This window comes from Lytechinus pictus, chromosome 4 (assembly GCF_037042905.1).
Source record: "Lytechinus pictus isolate F3 Inbred chromosome 4, Lp3.0, whole genome shotgun sequence".
Taxonomy (NCBI): Eukaryota; Metazoa; Echinodermata; class Echinoidea; order Temnopleuroida; family Toxopneustidae; genus Lytechinus; species Lytechinus pictus.
In genome coordinates this window covers 4,137,137-4,160,031 of record NC_087248.1, presented here as the reverse complement: position 1 = coordinate 4,160,031, position 22,895 = coordinate 4,137,137, and the positions used below count along the sequence as shown (strand labels likewise).

The 22,895-nt window shown below is 34.0% G+C and overlaps 2 protein-coding genes across 2 annotated transcripts; both read right to left on the bottom strand.

Moving 5' to 3' along the window:
* Window positions 1-4,320: 4,320 nt before the first annotated feature.
* On the bottom strand, window positions 4,321-13,539 carry LOC129259683 (uncharacterized). The gene is made up of 9 exons (XM_064098110.1): window positions 13,448-13,539; window positions 12,586-12,635; window positions 11,708-11,768; window positions 11,208-11,312; window positions 10,680-10,730; window positions 10,041-10,142; window positions 9,287-9,361; window positions 8,435-8,512; window positions 4,321-8,041 (listed from the first exon to the last, which is right to left on the bottom strand). Exons 3-9 carry the CDS (start codon window positions 11,762-11,764, stop codon window positions 6,905-6,907), a joined length of 1,605 nt encoding a protein of 534 aa, XP_063954180.1. The 5' UTR covers window positions 11,765-11,768; window positions 12,586-12,635; window positions 13,448-13,539; the 3' UTR covers window positions 4,321-6,904.
* A 943-nt stretch (window positions 13,540-14,482) lies between these two features.
* On the bottom strand, window positions 14,483-22,476 carry LOC129259684 (baculoviral IAP repeat-containing protein 7-A-like). The gene is made up of 7 exons (XM_064098109.1): window positions 22,361-22,476; window positions 19,131-19,857; window positions 18,653-18,804; window positions 18,046-18,160; window positions 17,552-17,769; window positions 17,186-17,297; window positions 14,483-16,761 (listed from the first exon to the last, which is right to left on the bottom strand). The coding sequence occupies exons 2-7, from the start codon at window positions 19,723-19,725 to the stop codon at window positions 16,556-16,558; spliced, it is 1,398 nt and encodes a 465-aa protein (XP_063954179.1). The 5' UTR covers window positions 19,726-19,857; window positions 22,361-22,476; the 3' UTR covers window positions 14,483-16,555.
* Between the last annotated feature and the right edge of the window lie 419 nt (window positions 22,477-22,895).

Here is a 22,895-nt window from a genome sequence, read left to right as displayed (position 1 = left end):
GGTGGGATCACTCGATATTGCTTTTAGCAGGGCGACTAGGAAAAGAAACGCATAAAAAGGCTTATATTTGGTGGTTGGCATACTCGTGACTCGTTGAAAACGTCAAAATGCCGAAATGAAAGGGAAATTATATTTATGTTTCTGGCAATTGAAGCAAAAAGTTGACTACATTGCTATGTCTGAGTTTGTCACATGGTGTGGGGGCGACGTATAGATACGTCTAACTTTTCTTTATCAAAATGCAGGACTATAAGAAATAATCGTAGTCCAAACCTCTTATTTCATACTCTTATTCCCCCTTTTTTTCACTTCCCCCTCGTTTTTCGTTTTTCTCCGTTTTTATATTTTGTTTTTACTACTTAAATAAAAATCACAAGGCGACCGCCTCCTGCCCCGGTAATCTAATATAATTATGATTTAATCAATTTTCATTATTCATTGCACATATAATATTTATATTTTATTGGATGGCTCAGAGTGGAATATTCCAAGAATCGCAGATGGGTGGAATATTGGCCCTAACGAGTGGAATATTTTTGGTATTCCATGAAGTAAAGCTATCCAATATAATCATTGTTATCTATCCCAACACCCCCCCCCCAAAAAAAAAAAGGATAGCAAAGTTTGATTGAGCAAGTCATGTGGGGTTGCATTATGCACCCTAAGGGATAGACGTGTACACCCTTTAAGGTGCAGATGGTCACCCCAAATAGGGGTGCACACTCTACACCCCTATTCGGGGTGTACGTGTGCACCGCTAGGGATACTCGTATAGGGACAAGCCTGTGTGCACTCCTAGGGGTGTAAAATTGAACCACAATTTCTTAGTGTGTATGTTTCAAATGTGGCCGAGTTTTCCCGTTGTAATAACATGATCAACAAACCTCTATTCCAGATTAGGTCAACTAGTGACTCAAACTTTTACCCCATGATATATATATTCCTTTTTTATTCTTTATATATATATATATATATCAAATGTTGTGAAAGAAATGAATGAAGAGAACAATGGTAGGCGTAGGTTCAAATCAAGTTTCCCCAGAGCTATCTGCCCTTTGGAAAAATTGGTGATGCCGAAAAATGTCTCTGCCGGATATTGAACCCGGGCCTCCAGCTTTGAACGCCGATGCCTTAACCACTAGACCACAGAGACGGGTTAGTGGCTAGGGCGACCCCGATCCGATTGACCGTCAGATAAACAGATTTTCACATCATATCTAAATACAAAGAGTTGCCAAAGCTGTTGTACATGTATAAAAAAAAAAATATCTCATGAACACATAATTATTATGGCCTGAAATAGTATATTCTACTTGATAACTGGATACCATATTGATGTAGTATGTCTTCACGCCTGGATAATCAAATTTTTGAACTTTTTGCCAAAGTAAGGCATGACTGCAATGAATGAATTCAGAAGCCAATGATGTCATAATCCTATATGAATTAGTTAATATATTTGCATATCCCTCTTTTGCAATAAAATTTACATTAGAATTGATCCTAAAAAGTGTTCATTTAACAAATTCCAATGTTGATTATTAAAAAGGTGGAAAAGGTCTGGATTCATTAATTGCAATCATGCCTTACTTTGGCGCAAATCAAAAGTTTCATGACTGCAAAGAATACCTACTTATACATACCTACTTCAAGCGTGAAGATATACCAGATATGTATGGTATATAATAATTTTGGAAGAGATACTCTTTCCAGCCATTTATAACGATTATGTGTGCATGACATATTTTTCTCCCTAGATTGGGGATTTGTGAGGTGTCACTTTTTTTCTTTACTCACACGGTATATAGTAATAATGCACGATAATCCACGGGATAAATTGTTGTGGCACGGTGGATAATCCGCTGGACTTTGAACCACAAGGTCCGGAGTTCGAATCCAGACCATGGCACTCGGGGCCTTTGGCAAGGCGTTTATCTACATTTGCCACTCTCCACCTAGGTTTAGTAAATAAGTACCCGTTCAGTGTAGCCATGCTAAAGCCTAGGTAATAGTATGCAGCGCTTTAACATTAATCGCAATAAAAAAAAGTGGCATATTATAATTTGGGAAAAAGATGGAGAGAGAGAGATAGGAAGAGAAAGAAAGAGAGAGAGATGAATATAGTACTAAACAGACAGAGGTGGAGAGAGAAGGGGTGTCACAGAAAAAAGAGGGATCATGTTATAGCCAGGGAGGACCCCCCCCCCCAATGTGATGATTACATGGCGATTTTTATGACATGATAGGGATGGGAAGTCATCTTCATTTCACGAATGCTGTATGCAAAATATATTTAGAAGATTATGGATTATAGATTATGAAGAAATATTTTATATTTATGGTATTCACCCGAAGCAGCAAGTCAACAATTGACACCGTGTGATATCTCTCTGTGTCATGGCAATAATCCAAAACAAACATAATATTTAGTGGAGCAAGGTTCATCTTAAAAAGGTATTCAGCCTTGCGCAATTTTAGAATGAAATTCCCTGGAAATGTTGATGAAACAAAAGTAATTTTCATAGGCGTGATGGACAAAAATGTTTTCTAATAGTTCTACTATACCTCGAATATACATGGGCGCGGAAATCTCTCCTTGAAGGTAGGGGGGACACACACTTTTTGTTTTGTTTTGAATAATGTTTTTATTATGATTTCGTGAACAAAAAAAATACATAACATTTCAAATTAACATTTCAAATCACATATAATACTTGACATTTCATATTTTCAACTTTTTTTTCACTAACTTAATAAAATCATGAATCATATATATCTTAAAGAAAACAATGAAATCAGTTATTAAAAAAAAAAACCTTGAAGACCAAAACTTCCCCCTCCCTCCCCCCGCCCCAACACACACACAAACACACACACATCCGCGCGCGCGCACACACACACACACACACACACACACACACACACATACATACATATATATATATATATATATATATATATATATATATATATATATATATATATATATATATATATATATGTGTGTGTGTGTGTGTGTGTATATATATATATATATATATATATATACATATATATATATATATATATATATATATATATATATATATATATATATATATATAATGACTATACGAAACTGCAGTTACTGAAAAGTGCTCAACTACATGTACATATAGGAGCTTCATGTAGTATAGTAATAGGGTGGAGCGAGTTGCTCAGATTTTAGTTGTACAGACTGTTTCCCCCTGAGGGTTCATATATATATATATATTTATATACATATGTATATATGTATATATTTTTTGTTTATATACAGTACATATTTCGAAGAGGGGAGGTATTCCTAACTAAAGATGTAAGGCCTCAATAAATAATGCGAGCGCGAAGCGCTAGCCCAAGTATGTTGATATTTTAAATATTGTGACCTGGAAATTGAACATTCTGAATATTTTTTGAGATCATGAACTAGATTCGAACCTACCTAAACCATTAATACGACCGCAAAGCGCGAGCTGAAAGTTTTTTATTTTCCAACCTAAAAACTAGACATTCGTGACACTTTTTAAAATCATGAACAGGATAGGAATTACCTAAAGACTGGGACATTCGTAATACTTTTTCGAATCATGAACAGAATATGAATTCAACTAAATAATAGCTGACAGCTCTAGGTAAAACATGGCCAGTCTTAAACCCCCATGCAATGAATTGTCAAAAAGCCCCCGCATGTACATAGATTAAATTAGAAGTGCATGTCACGGTTTGACATTTCATCATACCATTATGTCTTCATCGGCCTAACAATGCTATTAACGAATTCGTTGGAGGTGTACCGTGAACGCTTTTTAAAAAGAAATCAAACGACAGATATTTTTTCATTCAATTTATCAGGGGCAAAATGAAACTGCACTATTCTCATTCATCCTTTTATAACATTCCTTTTTGTCAGGCTATTTTTTTTATTTCTAAAGTTTTGCCAGGTTTACCGATGCAAAAAGGAGGAAGTGTAGACATAAGAGAGGTGGAGAGACAGAGAGGGTTAGGTGCGGGGAAAAACATAGAGAACATAGCGGGGAAAGCTTTATTGTCACGAATGATTGTGGTTAAATATTATGTCCTTATTTGTAATGTCGTCTGTACTATTATTTTTGAATATTTGAATGACAATAAGCATGCGTTCCCAGGCTTGGAACTGAATATGTAACTGATTATCAAAATCAATAATAATCTTGTTTTGACTGGTAAACCAATTTGGGGTCGATCGAGGGGGACTGTATATACCTTTATATTAATATGTTATTATATACTTTTTCTTATTTTTTCTTTCTTTTTGTTATTCATGTGTTCAAATACCGCTCACACACACCCACATACAACACAAAACTGCACACGCTTGCACACACTCACACTACAAAACACACAACAGTGCAATCTCAGAGAGAGAGAGACGTAACTTTTATGTTTCTCTCTTTCAATTTCTCCAGCATTTGCAACTATTTTTTGTCGTATCCAATTGTCTTTATCAGAATTATATGCATATCTTAAAAACAAAGAATATTTACCCAATATTGGGTAGAAAAGGCAACATGCATGTTTGCTGGGTATTTTTTCCCCAATATTAGGCAAGATGCATGTTTGAAGGGTAAATTTCATCGCAATATTGAGTAAAACTTACAAAACATTTGGTATCTTTTTACCCAACAAACGTGAATGTACCCATTTTACCCAATTCTTCTTTTTCAGTGTAGGGTTGTCTTTGCTACTCCCTCTCCCTCTTTCTCTTTCAACTATCAATAGTTTTCTTCTTCAACCCCATTATTCTTGTCTACTCTTTCATAAAATTGTTTCCATCTTCAAAATAACATGACTACATCGAACGGTGTTGACATAAGGAAGACAATGGTGTATTTTAGACCCTAGATAACTGAAGTTCAGTAATCAATTTCATTATTCAAGTTTTACATGAGTCATAGATATATTATCTTGGCAAATTGCCAAGCATGCTGACGTTGCTCTTGTTCAACTTTCTTCCTTCCTTGCAGATGCGAATCGGGAGGGGGGGAGGGCAGAGCACCAAAGTGATTAAAAATGCACTCTGTTGTACTTGTAACCCCATTTTGGGGAAGTGAGACCTTTGTTAAAGGTTCTCTCACATTATTTATGATAATCAAATATCGTGTTTTCACTTCTTTTTAAACTTTTTATCTAAAACAGATATTCACTCTCTGTGAGTGATATTATTTTCGTTTTATTCTCTTTTTTGCTTGCCTTAGATAATATCTCCCAAATAAAATCGGCCATCACTTTGTGTTCCCATAAAATCCTGGACCCGCCTCCCATTCTTCTTCACAGCTCTCTTATATTTCATATTAATTAATTTCATTACCACTGGAGACAAAACAAGACGTCTTTAGTTTCAAAAGGCTGTAATTGATATAAAGCTTTTGCAAACCGGTGACTGTTAATATCTTCAAAGATTAACTATCTTACATGTTCATGATATTTGTGAGTTTTTACTTGAATAATTTTAGAGTCGAAATGCGCATGAAGACATAGCATGTACATGTACATACCATGTCAGATCTGGGTCCTCTCTTACAAAGAGTTGCGATTGATCCAATCAATCTCAACTGTATGGAAACCCATCAATACCATTTTTCATGCAGGAAATTTGCACAATCTCTTTAGTTAACAAAGAGGATCAGACCATTTTCTTCAAGAGAATGACGAATGAATGAATATAAAACTTATCTAGAAAATATTGTGAACAATTTGCATTTTAGATCTTGATGTTCCTGGCCGTCCATAGTTGTGGTTGATCGGATCGATCGCGCAACTCTTTGTAAGACGGGTCCCTGGTATATTCTTTAAAAATAAACCATTTGTTGAGATACTGACAATTTATTAATAACAAAGTTTAGATAATGAAAAATCCTTTGGAAAATAAAATAAACTATGCAATTGAATATTCATTGAATTTCAAAACCTTTCATAATGCAGTTTTCAATATTCTTTAACTGCATAATATTAACAAAAATATATATTCGCAAACCCCCTAATATCTCACACAACTAATTGCAATGTTTTATGATAAAAATTACATACTGGGTGACTTGTCAATGTAATCATATGTACAGATATTTTGTTTTTTATATAACAAACACATTTTCTTGATATGTACATCTCAGCTAAACGCCATTTGGGTTCAATAAACAAATATAAAGCCTACAACGTAAAACTGAATTTCAAAAGATGTTTGCTTTTTAAACCAACTAAACCTAATTTCAAAAATATACAAAGAGCTAAAACAACAAGTTACCAAATACACTAAAAGTACAAGTGCAGATACAAGCGCTATACTAGTATTGCAGAGTATTTGGGTAAGATATTTTTTCTTTATCACTGTCCATGTATATATTTCTTTATAACGGTATATAGGTAACTACAGTAGAGTTATTATTTTTTATTCAGTTACACTTTGGATATAGATAATGGGTATATATATGTGTTGTGGCTCAATGGAGAAGTCTCCAGACTATGCACCACAATGTCTGGGGTTCAAATCCCACCGCAACACTCGCGTCCTTTGGCAAGGCGTTCATCTACATTTGCCACTCTTCACCCAGGTGTAGTAAATGGGGTTCCCAGTAGAAAGGAATTCCTTGAATGCTCAAGCGCCCGATCAGTGTAGCCGTGCTAAAGCCGAGGTAATATATGCAGCACTTAGATTTTTTTTTATTAAGCGCTATATAAATGTTTCATATTATTAGCATTGTTATACTTAAGTATCATCATGATCATACAGACGTGTGATAGTTGTGTTGAAATGATAATATATTATGAATGAATCGGTTTTTCCATTTCAAATTTTGTTCGTGCATTGCAGAACCATAACTATTATCTCCTTATTATGTAAATTTACCTAAAGTGTTCGAAAAAAAATAGCAATCCCATTAAACCCACCGAAAAAAAAAATCAAAGCAGACATTAAAAACGTGCATCGAACTTTGTTTTCTAAATCGGTAATTTTTGGTAAAAATGAATTGAAAGAAAATACAAAGAGACAAAGCATGAACTTCATTTTCATTGCGAGGTTGTTTTGGGGATTCGATATGCAAGCATAAATGAAAAGCACGGCAAGAGAGATGACAAGAGCAGACCGGTTACTATTATGATCACATCCAGAATATGAAGGATATTCAGTGTACGGCGGAATGTTTTTATCTACTTTGGATATTGAGCTTGTTATCAGCACATTTTCTGTAGCAATTTTCGGAGGTTTGAGAGTAGTGCTAATGTTAGGGTATTTGTTGGGAAATCTGTATTGGTTACATGACGTTTGAGTAATAGTATCGCTTATGTCATGAGAACAACAAAAGACTGGGCTGTCTATATCCATGAGCAGAAAATTCCGTCTGTGAACTACCTGAGAATAGCCCTCTTCATCGTCAATATTGTAAAAAAACGGAATTTTGTCGCCTTTTTGAAAGCAGCTAAGAGTGGAATTACCAGTTCCACGTTTAGAATGGCAATGAATCGTAGGCCTGTTTTGTGTAAGTAAAGTTCCACTGAGCCTTATATAGCAAAGCGCCTGGCTGGGAGGAATGAATATAAAGACAACTCTTTTCATGGTATGAGACTCAAATGTATCCCCCTGGACAATGAGTAATGCGATGTATGTCCCCTCGTCTTCGACAGAGACAGAGGCTATATTAATTTCTATAGACATTTCACTGTCGTTCTCGACATATTCCACGTTGAATCGTTCAGCTTGGTCCGATGACATCAGTCCTTCAGGGTAAAAATGTCCATCTATGTAGAAAGGACGGTCTTTGTCCTCGAACTTGACGGTGTAGTATTTAGGCGCAGACGGTTGTTTGTTCTTGCACCCAAACGGAATGACGCCACTTTGCCCGGCAGTCAGTGTCAAGGGTGGTTCCTCCCTGGCACTTGATGGTGTTGTGTGTATCATCATTACGGAAAGTACCAGAAACAATCGAATTGAGAACCTTGATGTAGACAATGTGATGCTTATGGCGTTCATGGGTCTGTCCAACTTCTGAGGAATTTTATAAGTAGAAATGGGAAAGGATAGTTAATCTGGATGTTAACGCTAACCATAGACGTTTTATAGCCAAACATGATGCAATAATATAAATGAAAGCGATTCTGTATAATGATAATTTGAAATCCTTTTGTATATGATATGAAAATTAATATTTTTAAGTATTTTTCATTATTTCATAATACTTTATTGCATAATACAAAAAAAATAACCTTTGTATGACATAGTTACCTCTTTTTTAATATCTATTTTGTTTTGAATTTACATTAAATTATATTGTGAATAAGCACAAATCTAAAATGGCATAAATTACATGTTAACATCCGATCTTAATATGTTCAGTATCGTGATTATATTGTTTTTATATTTTACATATGATAACCTTACCATCTTCCCTGTAAGCTGATACGGTAATCCATCTTTCACAAAGTCCTTGATCTGCGACCCAACTGGACAGATGTAATCCTGTATAATAATCATCATGGTATATGTGTTTGTGGTTATTCATATTACAAAGGGAAAATCCCAAGCATTTCATGCAATGAACCTGATGTTGTTTTAATACACGTTTCAGCAAGTATATCTTAATACTGATACACAGTCATATCTACTTTGCAATTATCCCTTAGTGATGTTTGCCTTTAGGGGGTTTAACTAAAAATTATTTTACTGGTCAGGCCAGAGTTTTGTATGATTTTTTTTTTCATTTAGATTCAAAAGAGATTATCTTTAGCAACAATATTAAGTAATATAATAGCATATCATTATAAGCACTAATAATAATATTCCATACTCATGATACAATTGATTATTAGTTCATTTCAAAGTGAAGGGTAGGGTTAATGTGAAATTGAAACGTTAGAGGTTAAATTACGACAAGACAATGTGCACTAGTTCAAGAGAATTATTAATAGAGTCGGTTTATTTAAAAACTATGACATGAGACCAAGACGAAGGCGTACCGCGCGAATATAGTGTAATATTTTCTGGTATCATTATACATTTGAAATGTGTATAAAGCCAATGGTTAGCGAATTTAAGTATTGATTTAGGTAAATTGATTGCAATACACATTTGGCTTCCTATAATTCAGTTTTTTCTATCAAAACTATATTTTTTGTATACCTTACGGAGCGCTCAAATCACCCAGGACTATATGATGCGTAGCTATGTAATGCATATTTCATTGTTTACTGTTGATTCGGTTATTCGTATTTTGCCAATAAAAAATACCCTTACCCAGATTCTGAATGACTCAGGCCCTTGTGGATCCTCCAAATATGTAGTTTTATCATAATGTGGATAGCAGCCTGACTATTGGAAAGGACAATGTTTTGATATGAAAAGGACGAAGATAATAAACATTGTAGTAATAATAATAATAATAACAATAATAATATTAATAATGATAATAATAATAAGACGAAGAAGAAAGATAGAAAGAAAGACTGAGAAAGAAAGAAGAATACATGTATTATAATGATAATAAATGTAGCTGGACTGTTATACATATATTTGCATCCAATTTGCCAATGAAAAAATCATTTTCATTCAATTAAACACTTTATTTCACTTTAAAAATGTTGTATTCAACAAGCCAAGAGGTAAATTTGTACGATATGTGCCGAATAGTTTAATGAAAAATATGTCTCAATACCTTATTCCTTCTATCATATATCCTTTGGGGGTCTTTTTGAAAATAAATATATATGGGGTTGTAAGGCTCCATTCCCACTTACAATTCAAGACTCTTCGAGAAGTAAAGAATTCAGTGATGACGACAGAAATAGAGAGGCGAAAAAAAGGGGCGGGAGATACCAGACTTTGCAAGTCAATTTTTTTTTTTTTTTTTTTTACATAATACTTTAATTTGCTTTTTAAGAGAACGAGTATGTACATAAAAATATTAGATGGTACAAAGAGATGGCATGAACTTCCATTCAAATGAAGTAACTTGATATATGTATGTAAATTAGCGATTTTAACAACTTACTTCGTACTGACAATAAGGTGTAGTGAGTTCAAAGTAATAGTCTTCTTCTTTTAAAGATCCGTTTCCAACTGCTTCAAATGCTGATTCAACCATCTCAAACATCTGTATAATGAACATATAGGTATTTTAATAACACAGACAGATCCATACTGCCAAACATGCAGCAAAGATAATAATGATAATAATGCATGCGACATCAAATGACATTTGTCTCTAAACGCTGCATACTATTAGCCCGGCTTTTAACACGGCTATCCTGATCGGACCCTCAAGCATTCAAGGATTTCCTACACCTGGGTGGAGAGTGGCAAATGTAGATAAACGCGTTGCGAGTGCTGTGGTGGGATTTGAACCCTGGCCTTGCAGTTTAAAGTCTGGAGACTTATCCACTAAGCCACAACACCGCTACCGTTTCTTTATGATACGCCCGTTTATGTATGTGATCAGCATCTTTTCAAAAATATTTCAACAAAACACAAATATATGTCTTTAGATATTTACAACTTATAAACATTCTCGAACGTTTTGAAAACTGTTATTTATTTTACAGCTGATCTATTGAAACCAATTGTATAACTTTCTTTTTCAATTTCTGAAAATATTGCAAGAAATAACATCCGAAACCAGGAATCTACTAACCTCTTTACTGAGTTCCCGACTCCTATTTGATCTCCTTTCACAGTTTCCAGCCTTTCAAACAGGAATAAAAATGGCATATTTAGATTAGTGATGTTTCCTCGAGATAAATAGAGATATATTACAACCAACTACCAATGATTCTTTACAAATATGCGACTATTCGAATCGAAACTATCGTAATCATATAGCGACTACGATTGCTACACAGAATTGAAATGGTCTGATAAAGAAATCAATCATAGTTATGTAATACGATTAATATTTCAGGAGTTTCAATTGACGTAAACTAAAAAAAACCTATATATGACTTCACAATGCTAGGCATATACTGTATAAAAAAACAAGGTACGATTCCTCAAATAATCGTTCAGTAGGAGTTTAAATTGACGTAAACTAAAAAAAAACTATGTATGACGTCACAAGGCTAGGCATATACTGTATAAAAAACAAGGTACGATTCCTCAAATAATCGTTCAGTATCAATCTTCAGGATTAGATGATTTTAGGACAAATTGTAATTTGACTAACATATTCATTGGAATCAGCAGTACAGAACTTGAAATAGTAGTCGTGCTTTTGCATCCTTCCATCTCGTACGGCCAATACCGCTAATTCCAGGGCCTCCAACATCGCCTGAAAAACAATCAAAAGTGAATGACGATTACTTAATAGAAATTGCAACAATAATATGACTGCTACTCACTACTACTACTTACTACTACTACTACTACTACTACTACTACTTCTACTTCTATTAATACTACTACTACTAATATTGCTGCTGCTGCTTCTACTAAAATGATAATTAAAAAAAATTGATAACGATATTAATAACGAAATCTGTGATAATAGTAATAATAATGACACTTATAATAAACAAAGAATAGTCATGACGATAATGATGCCAATCACAATAATAATGATATAGTAATAATTGCAATTATAATATTTGTAAATATATTAATGATATTACTATTAATACTACTAATGATGACGATAAAATATATTAGTATAAAAAAAATTCTTACCTCCTCTCCGACTTGTTCCCCATCCGTACTTTCTTGTGATTGCGGTTTCCTTCCCATTATGCTGTTTAAATTAAAACAAAACTAATATGTTTACTAATGAATACGGTAAAGCGATGGGTGTATGAATAATATAACTTTTAACTTGTAAATTTCACCCGGAAATAGAATAAAGGAGACATCCATTTTCCTCAGTATCTATCATACAAGACGGATGTCTTCGTTTAAACGCGGAATCAAGTAGTGCGTTGGGATCATTAATTCAAACTTTTCTTGTTGCTGAACACAGAATGAATGAATGTTAATCTTCATTGCTTTATTTTGATCCTAAAATACCATATTTTGTACGGTTTCTGTTTTTTTGGCGCAATTTTAAATCTCATTTTCCGTAACATAAGGAAACACGAATACATTGACATTTTTTTAGATTTCAGGAATAATGTGTAAACGATTACTTTTCTAAATATAACAAAATTTCAAGCTCCTAAATAAAATTCACATTATGGAATATCAATATATATACAGGTATATAGGCATAATACTTTAAAATATCACAGCTGTGAAATAAAATCGTTTAGATATATCAATCAACTCATTTTTATATGCACTATAGGTTAATATCAGATCGACTTAAATGAAAGTAATGGTAATGGTTTTTATGGTAATTATGATAATAGCACCACACCATGACTATTTCTTTTGAAGCGGGTGCGCAATCATTAAAGCAATAAGAAATGTTCTTTTCTTGAGAAAAAAATATATTGAATTTCATATTCATCAAAATAAGTATGACCTCTCAAGTCTCAATGTTGATTATTTGAAACATTTGAGACGAGACGAAAATCACGAAATGCTAGATTATGATGTATAATATATTATACCTTGTTTATTACGGTTTTCTCTGCTTGAAAAGTCGATATTCATCTTCTGCCTTGGGTATTTGCCGTTTGGTTAAATGAAATAGAAAAAGTGAAAATAATATCATGCTGTGATACATAGCAGACTTGCCTTGTTGATGTCATGAAATATGATTTATGATAACGGTAAACATGTTTGCTCGATATGAAGCTTGGAATTGATTGGTTATAGACCACCGTTATTTATTGCTATTGTATGCAAATTTTCTTGACGTCACAATGGAAATACCCAGCCTACATGTATGAGATAATATGTGATAACTCTTGACTGTCTGTCATTTCGGCGCATTAATCCTTAAGGAATCTTAATTATTTTGTAATATCATTATTATTGATCGCATAATAAATCATTTTATATTCCTGAAATAATCTTACGATATCTAAAATAAAAATATTAATATGTTATTTGTAATATTTTCATAAGAGCTCTCACAACTCTCTCTATAAGGAGTTTTCTCTTTTTAAATATTTATATTATTGTTTACATCCTCTTATAGTATATCAGCTTCATCTGTTATCATCGATATCCTGTCTTTCATTCTTTAAATTATCTTTCAGATTTTTCAGTATACATGAAATGTTAACCAGTGATATTTTTGCTTAACGCAACATCATAATTGAAACACGACCACACTGAAACATGCAAAAAAAGCAGTGCGGAATATCATTGTGGAAGACAATTAGTGCGCCAACTCAGTCCAATGCTATTAGTATGTTAGTTCCACCGTATTTCTTGTAAACATGGTAAATTGAAATACAACACATTAATATAAGCATAAATAACATTTAGATGTAAAATGGTAAAAATCAAAATTATGCCACTTACTATCAATCTGCAGCGTCTCTTCGTTTTAACCATGGATGTCTGTTGCGTATTTGCGTCGCAGTGCTTAACGTATAGAGTGATTCGATATATCTGTTTATAGATATAATTTCTGGGCCGTGCGTAAAGTAAATATTTGACGCCCGTTACATTGGATATCACGTGATGTAATGTAGGGTCGTGATTGGATCACAAGAACTTGATATCAGAATACAGATGACCCCTACGACAAGGATTTGGAAACCCAACTCATTGCGAAATCTATTTCTGATGCATTACGTCAAATATTTCATTTCCTGCAAGATCATGATCTAATTTTTTCCAACCCACCTAGATAAACGTTTTGGCTGGAGCTTTTTAACAATCAAACAACGAAAACGTAACTCTCATGACAACAATATTTGATGCGACAATGCTAAATTTCGTTCGTTTATTCACACCCTCTTTATTTCAAAAAGTTTTTTCTCCTTTTTTGTATTTTATTTGTTTCTACTACCCCGTTTTCCCTCTGCACACAAAAAATGCAGTTTAACGTCGTCTACACCCGCTTTTATCATCCAGGAACTCTTTGTTCCTGGATTGTTATTGTTATTATCATTATCATTATTATCATCGTCATCATCACCATCAAGTCTTGTTTATGTAGGGTAGTCTCATCAGTGGCCCACACTGTTCTCCCAGAGGGCCCTGTTAAATGTAAATACACACAGATACAAAAAGCAAAGGACTATAAGAACTATGTACAAAGATACAAATATAATAAAGTTTGTCGAGTTGTGTCTTAAATCTTGGGCTAAAGTCTACGGGGTTCTCCAATAGTTTGGTATAAAGGATTGTACGATTGCTGCCTTTCTTATTGTAGGTATTCCAGAGATTTTAACGGGGCATTGGTATTATATGAAGAGAAAGTATTATTTATATTTCAGAAAAAAACAGTAATGTTCGATTTCTTATATTTATAACCTGAAATTTTAATATTTTCTTTTTTCAAATTTAATTTCAAAATTTTTTACAAGATTTTTTTATTATTTTAATTTCCTTGGATTTAGCTTCTTTTTGAATAATACCTTAGTCTAATGTCATTTTTGCTCATTGAAGTATGGCTGCACGCCTCTAATTGGTTGCGGTCATGTTCTTGCATTCTCGCAGCCCGTACAATGGACAAATGTTTTTTTATGAACCTAAGCTGGGTCTTCATTAGATCCCTCAGAAATCATACAATTCCTGTTGATCTAAAATAATGGAGAAATCAAAATTTGTGTACATATAATTTCATTTATTCACAAAACCAGAGCGATAAAAAAAATCAGATTGCATGTGAGTCATTTCTAAAACATAATTATTGGGTTGATTATGTTACTTTTATATTATCTTCTCATTAACTTTTTTATTTGAACAGTTCAATATTAAATAGATAGCGAATCAATCGATATTAAATGGAATAACATAACAATCTAAGACGATTTGTAATGAATGCCGGTCAAGAATTTCAAATTTGATTTACGAGAAGATAAATATTTCATTTAATTAAAATCAGTTGGAACATTTAATCTGATTGAAATCATAAATTGAAATAAATAACTCACGTCTCAAAAAATATATCCAAATAGCTATATTCTCCTCAAAATCTTATAAAACGCATCGTAATTCAACATCATGAGGTCTAAAAGAAAGACTTGAATGTACAAGGACTTTGTCGCATGATACTTAAAATCTTATTTTGAATTATTTAATTGCATCCACAATTTCAAAGTGTTCTTTGTACATGCGCATTACAAGATAATGGTATAATGCAATACGATGAAAACATAGTGAGAGTATTAAACGAAAAAAATACGGAGCCGTATATAAAACATAAAGAAAATTTAATATTTTCATTCCATATTCTCTGTCAATAATCCAATATTTAAAGGTGGATAAAACACGTGAGAGTAATTAAGGGAACAGGTTCATTAGTGAGTTAGTTAGCCTTTTAATCTAAAGTGTTGCGTGTAACCCCTGGTACAAGATGCGTGGTATACTTTGCAAATACTGTCGTTAAATATGACCCCTTTTCAATGTTTTCACCATAAATCTTGGTCACATTTATATTCATAATTCAAGAGAATACATGAACCAACGAAGTCACGGGTCTACTCATTCGTGATATTCATGTTGTTATTTGCAGCTTGTTAAGTTAATGATCGGTGTCATATGATTTTACAGCAAATATACTGGATACAAAGGTGCGTTATGATCTACATGTATGCGAAGACAAACATGACACTTACCCCTAAATCGGTCTTAAATCGATAATAACAAGACTTTGGCCTCATATGAATTGCTTATCAAATATTGAAAAAAATCTGATAAACAAACAAACAATATATTAATGGATGGATAACTACTGTACTTATGAAAAGATTCATGCCATATTTTGCAACCTGTTTACTTGGTAATATTTTTTCATTCTGTAATAAAAGCAAACGTACTTTTGACTATCTCGGCTGTATTTGAGCCGCCATAATCATGATGTTAAAGCTGCTAAACCAAATTTTTGCGCCTTGACGTCCAGTGGATGGATGGAAGGTAGCAAAATTCAAATAACCCGAATGCTTTATCAGTTTCTGAATTATTTCGCGTGATCATTATCAAGTTGTTTTTAATACGCTTGTCTCAAACAAATCCTAATAATTTGTAGTTCTGTTATATTTAGATTTTATTAAGGATTTGATTTTTGCTTGGTTGCAGGCCGAGACATTGACGAGAAAAGATCGTGTACAAATCAAACCTCTCTACTTCAACTGCAGTAGGTTTTGTACGAGGGGCAGTAGATTATCTACATTCGATAATTTATCAAACTTTGCTGATGAAGGTCTATGAAGTTGAATTAAAATCATGAAATGGAAACTGACCGCTAACTTGACCAGCAAAAGTCAGTGCTCAAATAGCCGTGTTCTCTATGACTTGAAGTAACAAATAGTTTTCAATTTTCAACGTTCTGTGAAATTTTATGCAATGAGACTCTATTTACATGTTCATGTATTACTATTTCAATTTGATTCAACTCTGCTGTCAAAAACCTTACCATGCCCATATTGACATATATTTTAAACTTCCTATCGTATGACACTAAACGTCAAAAGTAATTCGCCGATAGCTGGTAATGTCAATGCCACATAATGGGCATTTGACAGCAACGCGGGTACATTGAAGACAAGCCACTTCATGGTTACATGGAAGCAATTTGGTAGCAACATCTTGCGTCCTACAGATCAAGCAGGATGCATTCCGAGTAGTCTGTGGATACCCAGTCCTTGGTGAGGTTGGCAAGGGTTCTGCAATGTCGAGAAGATGAGTTTTGTTGTAAGAAGTTCGAGCAGATAACCTCTTAATAATATTTTGAATAATGCAAAATGTTTCGCTGTCTTACATAATTATCTAACTGATAAATCACCACACACTATGAAAAAGGGTTCAATTTGCACCCCTAGGGGTGCACCTGACAGATACAATAACAGTTAAAACTATTGATAGAACTATTCATTAAGTTAGAAAATTGATATGTTTCCGGATTGTCAAAATCTTGCGATGATCTGAAAAGAAGACCCAATTAAAGGGTTTTTTAATCTAATTTTATCTCGAAGTCATTCTACGTAGGCATAGTAAATATGCAATGGATAAAACGTCATATTCAGAAGCTTAAAAAATATAGACCTTCCGTCCCGTACTCTCCATCCCATCCTAAAAAGTTTTACTCACGATTAACAACTGAAGATCTTGACGTGCCGAAGCCGTTTTGATCCGACCGAGTGTTATATGAATGATCCTGTCTGTGACTACCGTCTATCTGAATGGCAGCAAGCCTTTGAGTCTGTGTAATTAAATGAAAAAAACCTCAGTCTTGACATTGTCTTCCTTCCATTTCTTGCTTTTGATGAGACATTTCGTAATTTGCAAGCTTGTTACTCATGTTTCTAGGAGTAAGAGTGACGTAAATTATTCATTATTTGGTTATGTTTTTCATTTGGTTATTCTTGCTTTTCCTCTTATTTTCAATATATTTATTATTATCATATTTTCAATATAACTGTACCACAAAAGCAATATATATTCAATATTGTTCACCTGCATCTCAATATTGGGCACTGGAGATTTCGGGTTGGTCTTCTCTTCTGCCTCTAAAGCCTTGATGAAGTTGTCTGAAGATGAGAAGTCGATGCCTGTTTGACGCAGTTGCTCCTCGAGGACGCGGCATACAAGAGCTGCGTCGAATCCAGTCTTGAGAATGATTCTCACGGTTGGGCTGTCCATCATCTTTACTAAGTCATTAGCAGACACTTGTCCTGAAAAATTGTATATTTTTAACAAACCTCATGCGTTAGAAGTATTTTTTATGTTTAATCCGAATACAATCAGCATTAACACTAAAACACCATAAAATTACGGTGCACTATACATAAAATCTTGAACAATCTTGATTTAAATCAACCTTCTAATGATGTCCCTTTTATACATCAACCAAACTTTTCTCTGTTACTTAATAGCACTATGTGTAGGGTGCATATTGAATTGGGGCAACACATCTAAACATCGTACATTCCTACCATGAGCATCATTACCTGTCTTGTTTGGGACTGACGCAGGAGCATTCTGGTGATTCAGCGAAGAGGCAGTTGAAGTGTCTCCGGAATTCTTTTCCTCTTCCTCGCGTGTTTTCTTTTTCTTAAAGTAATCCTGTGAAACATGTCATAGGTTATTTCTAAATTTGATGCATCATGGATAGATAATTTATATATTTGTAATTTTCAAAACATTCAATAAATGAAGAAGACCACATAAAATTAACACATGGACAAACATTGTGGAGAGATTGCCCACAATAGTTAAGAAAATCGTCTATTAACTATTAAGATACATATCACTGTAGACTCCAAGAAGCAAGGCAAACAAGCAGAAAACAAAAATAAACCAATAACGAAGATGAGGGTTTTAAATCTATAAAACATTATGTAATACATGTACCAGCAACATACAATTCACCATTCGGGATAGACTTAATTTAACGCATTTTAAGTTGGGAATGATAATGAACGTCTTTATCAAGAACCTAACAAATTCAGCCAATGGGCTGCGAACAATATATTACATAAAAGTTCAAATGAACCAATGGTATCGATCAAAATTGAGAATACGAAATATCAATAGAGACTGAGATCCATAACTCACCTGTACGTCATTGACGAAGTCCTCGCCCTTCATGCCAAGAAGCCATGTGCATGTAGGGAAGTTTCTTGCATGCTCACACCAAGGTTCATCATCTTCCTCCCAGCATTCAACACCACCACCGCAATAGAAACATCTAGCCCTGTCACCAGGACCTGCAAAGTTGAACAGTTAAAGTAATTGTAATACATGCTTCCGGAAAGTAGAAGTAGTAGTCCCTGAGCGGGGAAAGGAGTGATAGCAATATAACAAGGTATAACGTTTTTAAAGTAGCTGGAGAGGCGACAGGTTATAGGCACCCCCCCAAAATACAGTAACAAACAAATCAAAACAAACAAAAAAGCAAAAAACCCAAAACCTTCAAATTTAGTGTGACGCCCATAATTCATTAAACGAAAGTAATTAATTGCAAATAATCATTAATTATTTCATTTATTAATAAAAAACCTGTTTTTAATATTCTATTATTTTATTATCATACCATCTTTGAAAAATCCAGCGTTGGCCAGCCACCTCAGGGCTGAGGAGGGCAAATTGAATTCGTCTGACCACTTATCACGGAAGGTGTCAAGTCTATCTAGTTCCCCTGTATGCTCCGGATATTTAGCTAATGACAACCTTCCAGAGAAAGATGTTCCACAGTAAGCGTCTACATAATCATCTGGAGTGATCAAGTTTCTGGTATCGGATTGATTCACTACCACTTCCCCATCAGTTTCACTTTTTGACTGAAGGCACTTCTTCATTTCATTCCACATTACAATCGTAATATTTAACTTCTCCTCATTATTCACCATCTTACATAGTGAATTCTTCTCTTCATGTCGACCCTTAGCGGTTTGTCCCTTTTTCCACTTATCAACTTGAACTCTGCAGGAAAAGCACTCCACTAAGTCAAATATTCCAACGTAGAAAAAGCCAGCTTTCGCAAGAGGTGCAGGTCGAATCGGACATGATTTGCTCCATGTTTTAAATGTTTTTATCCTTTCCACTTCAAACCTCATTTTCTGCAGGTCATATCTTGCCTTGAATTTGCCGCGTACGCTAGCATGTGGGACGGTAGTATTGGCAGCCATATTCTCCTAGTATATAATGCTTCTTTTTAGATGAACTCGTTGATCTCAAAAGAGTAAGTTCGGCGTTTTCGAAAGCTAGTTGCACATGATATGTTTATATCTTAGATTTAGCATTTTGAGACACTCTTGTACCTGTAGATATTAGACGGATAAATGAGAAGAGAAATCGAACATTTAATATGTATGCAACACATGAGGCACGAAAGATGATCAGTTTAATATGTAAACTTGGGTATTCATTTCAACATGACGAAGAGCTAGCCTCGCAAAAGTCACAGTATTTTGCTTTGAGAATGTTTGTTGAATTGTTGTTGATATTTTCTTCTTGTTTGTGTCTATAGGGTCATTGCCTCATCATAGTATTATTATGGGTATTTAGAGCATACATGTACATGTATAAGTTATCAAGTCTTTACGAAGTCTATATAGAGATGTTATTAAAGTTTACTTCACCTTTGACCTGTTGCATAAGATTTTATTTTAAAAAATCAATAATTTGAATTTCAGGTGAGCACGCTTCTTCCATTAAAGAAGAAAAATGAATTTGCATATGATAAAAAATAACCTGAATTTTCTTTGGAGTGACATAATTACTCCATTATCCACCCACTGATCTCCTCCCAAGCACTGTTTTTATTTGGAAAGGGGTGGGAACTCCAAGCTAATAACCGCAAGTTATTCCCTCTGCCACTACCGTCATGATCGTACGTCAACTTGATAATTCCTCGTTCCCACTGTCGTAACAGATCGCGATTTTTTAACTGTTGAAAAGTATTCTACTTTCAATACGATTGCCACGACTGATCTGATATGATCTGTTACGATCTGATAAGATCATAACGATTACATCACGATTAAGAAAGACGTTTGAATCGTGGTTCAAATCGTGACAGTATGAACCATAATGAATTATGGTTAACATTCTGGTACAATTTTTACCATTTTCTTTTTTATGGAGAGTAATTGCGTTGGCCTGAATAAAGAATATGACATTATTTTTTAAACTGGCCAAACATAAGACGAGGGTACAAATTAGAAAATGTTCCTCTCAAGTAACGCCAACAAAATAAGTTAAGATTAAGTTAGGCAAAGTAGTAGGCGACGATAACTACATGCTCTTTTCGTCATTTTCACGCCCGGTTACATCATGTTTGCGGCTCCCATATTTAGTGCTTAGGGATTTTTCGATTCAGTATTTCGAAATGGTGTGAGATATCAATCTGAACCTTGTGATTCTTGAAAGTAGTGTATTATCATATTTACATTGATTTTATAGGAGCAATCATTGCATGGGTCATAGTAGAAGAAGATAATTATTGACGGCTAATTCAATAAACATAATTTGATTGTGATTACATATTCTATCAATGTTTAACTTCGTTTATCTGATGACAGATTAAAATCATGATGAAGGTAATTTATGGTCAAGTATCAAAACAAACAGAAGTATATTTCAAGACTAAACTGAGCTATTGGAGTTACATGCGAGTCGCACTCTTTTGTTGTCGTTTCACTCTCCCTTTCCTCCCTCTATTTTTTTATCGCTTTCACTCTCTCCCCTCGCTCCCCCCCCCCTCTCTCTTTCCACACCACCTATTTTGCATCCAAACCTCTTTATTTCCGAAACGATCTTTTCAAAGTAGATCAGACATTCAATTCCGAATATCCGATACAATATCCTTTTATAATAACAATCAAAGTTATCATTTTGTTTCTCTGTAATTCCCCCCCCCCCCCAAAAAAAAACAAAAAAACTTTGCGTTATGGGCAGGAGAGTACACTGTTAGAAAATTTCTACTTAACAGAACTAAAATTCCTGCAGCAGTGTCTCGAGAACACCTGCAATCTTACTGTACTGTGTAATCTACCACGCATTTGGGCAAGATTACAGAAAATTGGTATTTGATGTATGTAACCTTACAAATTTTATTGTAATAAAAATGTTTCCCACTGTTTTTAAAGAGACCTGTTTGTACAAAAATTGTAGAAAATATTTCCCGTTAAAACAATTTACAGATTGATTTGGTTTTTCTTTCTGTAATATCTGGGGTTTTTTAAATATGTTTTTCTTTTGTAAAACCTTCTGTTTTCTAACAGTGTATATAGGCATTTCCTCCCTGAGAGAACCCTATCAGGATGTTGATTTGAACAAATATCATATAAACAACCCGACAAGCATAGTGTTGAAAACGTCTTGAAATCCGATGGCAAATAAGAGGTTATTTAAGTTCTTAGAAATTTCATCTTTCATTTTCACAGCCTGCAGGCAAATGGTGAACTTCACAACTTCGAAAGTTCACTTCTTCTTATGTTTTCAATTATTTGATATTTCATCTTTTCAAGATCTTAATAAGTAGAAATCATAGATAGCTATGATGACGATTTTACATTTTCCATGAGGAATCAACACATACCTTGGTTGAGTTGTACACTTTCAAAAGGAAATTTTGTTATTTGTTAATGCCGTAGACCATTTATATGAGCTGAATCATAGTTGTTCTAATAAAAAAGGGTCTAAAACGACGCGACGGCAAAAATTACATTTGCTTATTCTATGCATTAAGCATCGACATATATGGTAAAGGTAGAATCATCAATTTCATTTCCAAAAGCATTGTTTCAAAATAAAACTTACCTTTTACACCGTAGCGAATGCTGGTAGCTAGGAGAATGGCTTAGAAATGCAACACGAACACGACGAATCTGCCAGGAATGATTCAGTAAATATAATGTCACGTATATTTGTATAACAGTTCAAAATTCAAAATCGTTGTTGTTGATGTACGTGCGCGACGAAATAACGTATGAAAGTGATTTACGACCTGGGTGGAGGGAGGGGCTCAGTTACAAATTGCAATGTGTTAATATGATTTCTGACTGTATTTATAGTTCACCGAGGAAAGAGGGAACTTTTATATGGACTGCTAAAATTTATCACTTTTTCGCATTTATGATAGATCTTTCAATTTTACAGGCAGGGTTAAAAATCATTGTTATCTTTTTTTTTTTTTTTTTTTTTTTTTTTTGGGGGGGGGGGGCATTAACCTTTTCAAAAGTCTGTGTGTGAGCGAGTGCGAGCGGGTGACGCAAAACTGTATATATACATTTTTTGCATTTTCTACCGCGTTGTATTTGTGGTAATTTTAGATCTGTAAGTTGAATTCGTTTAC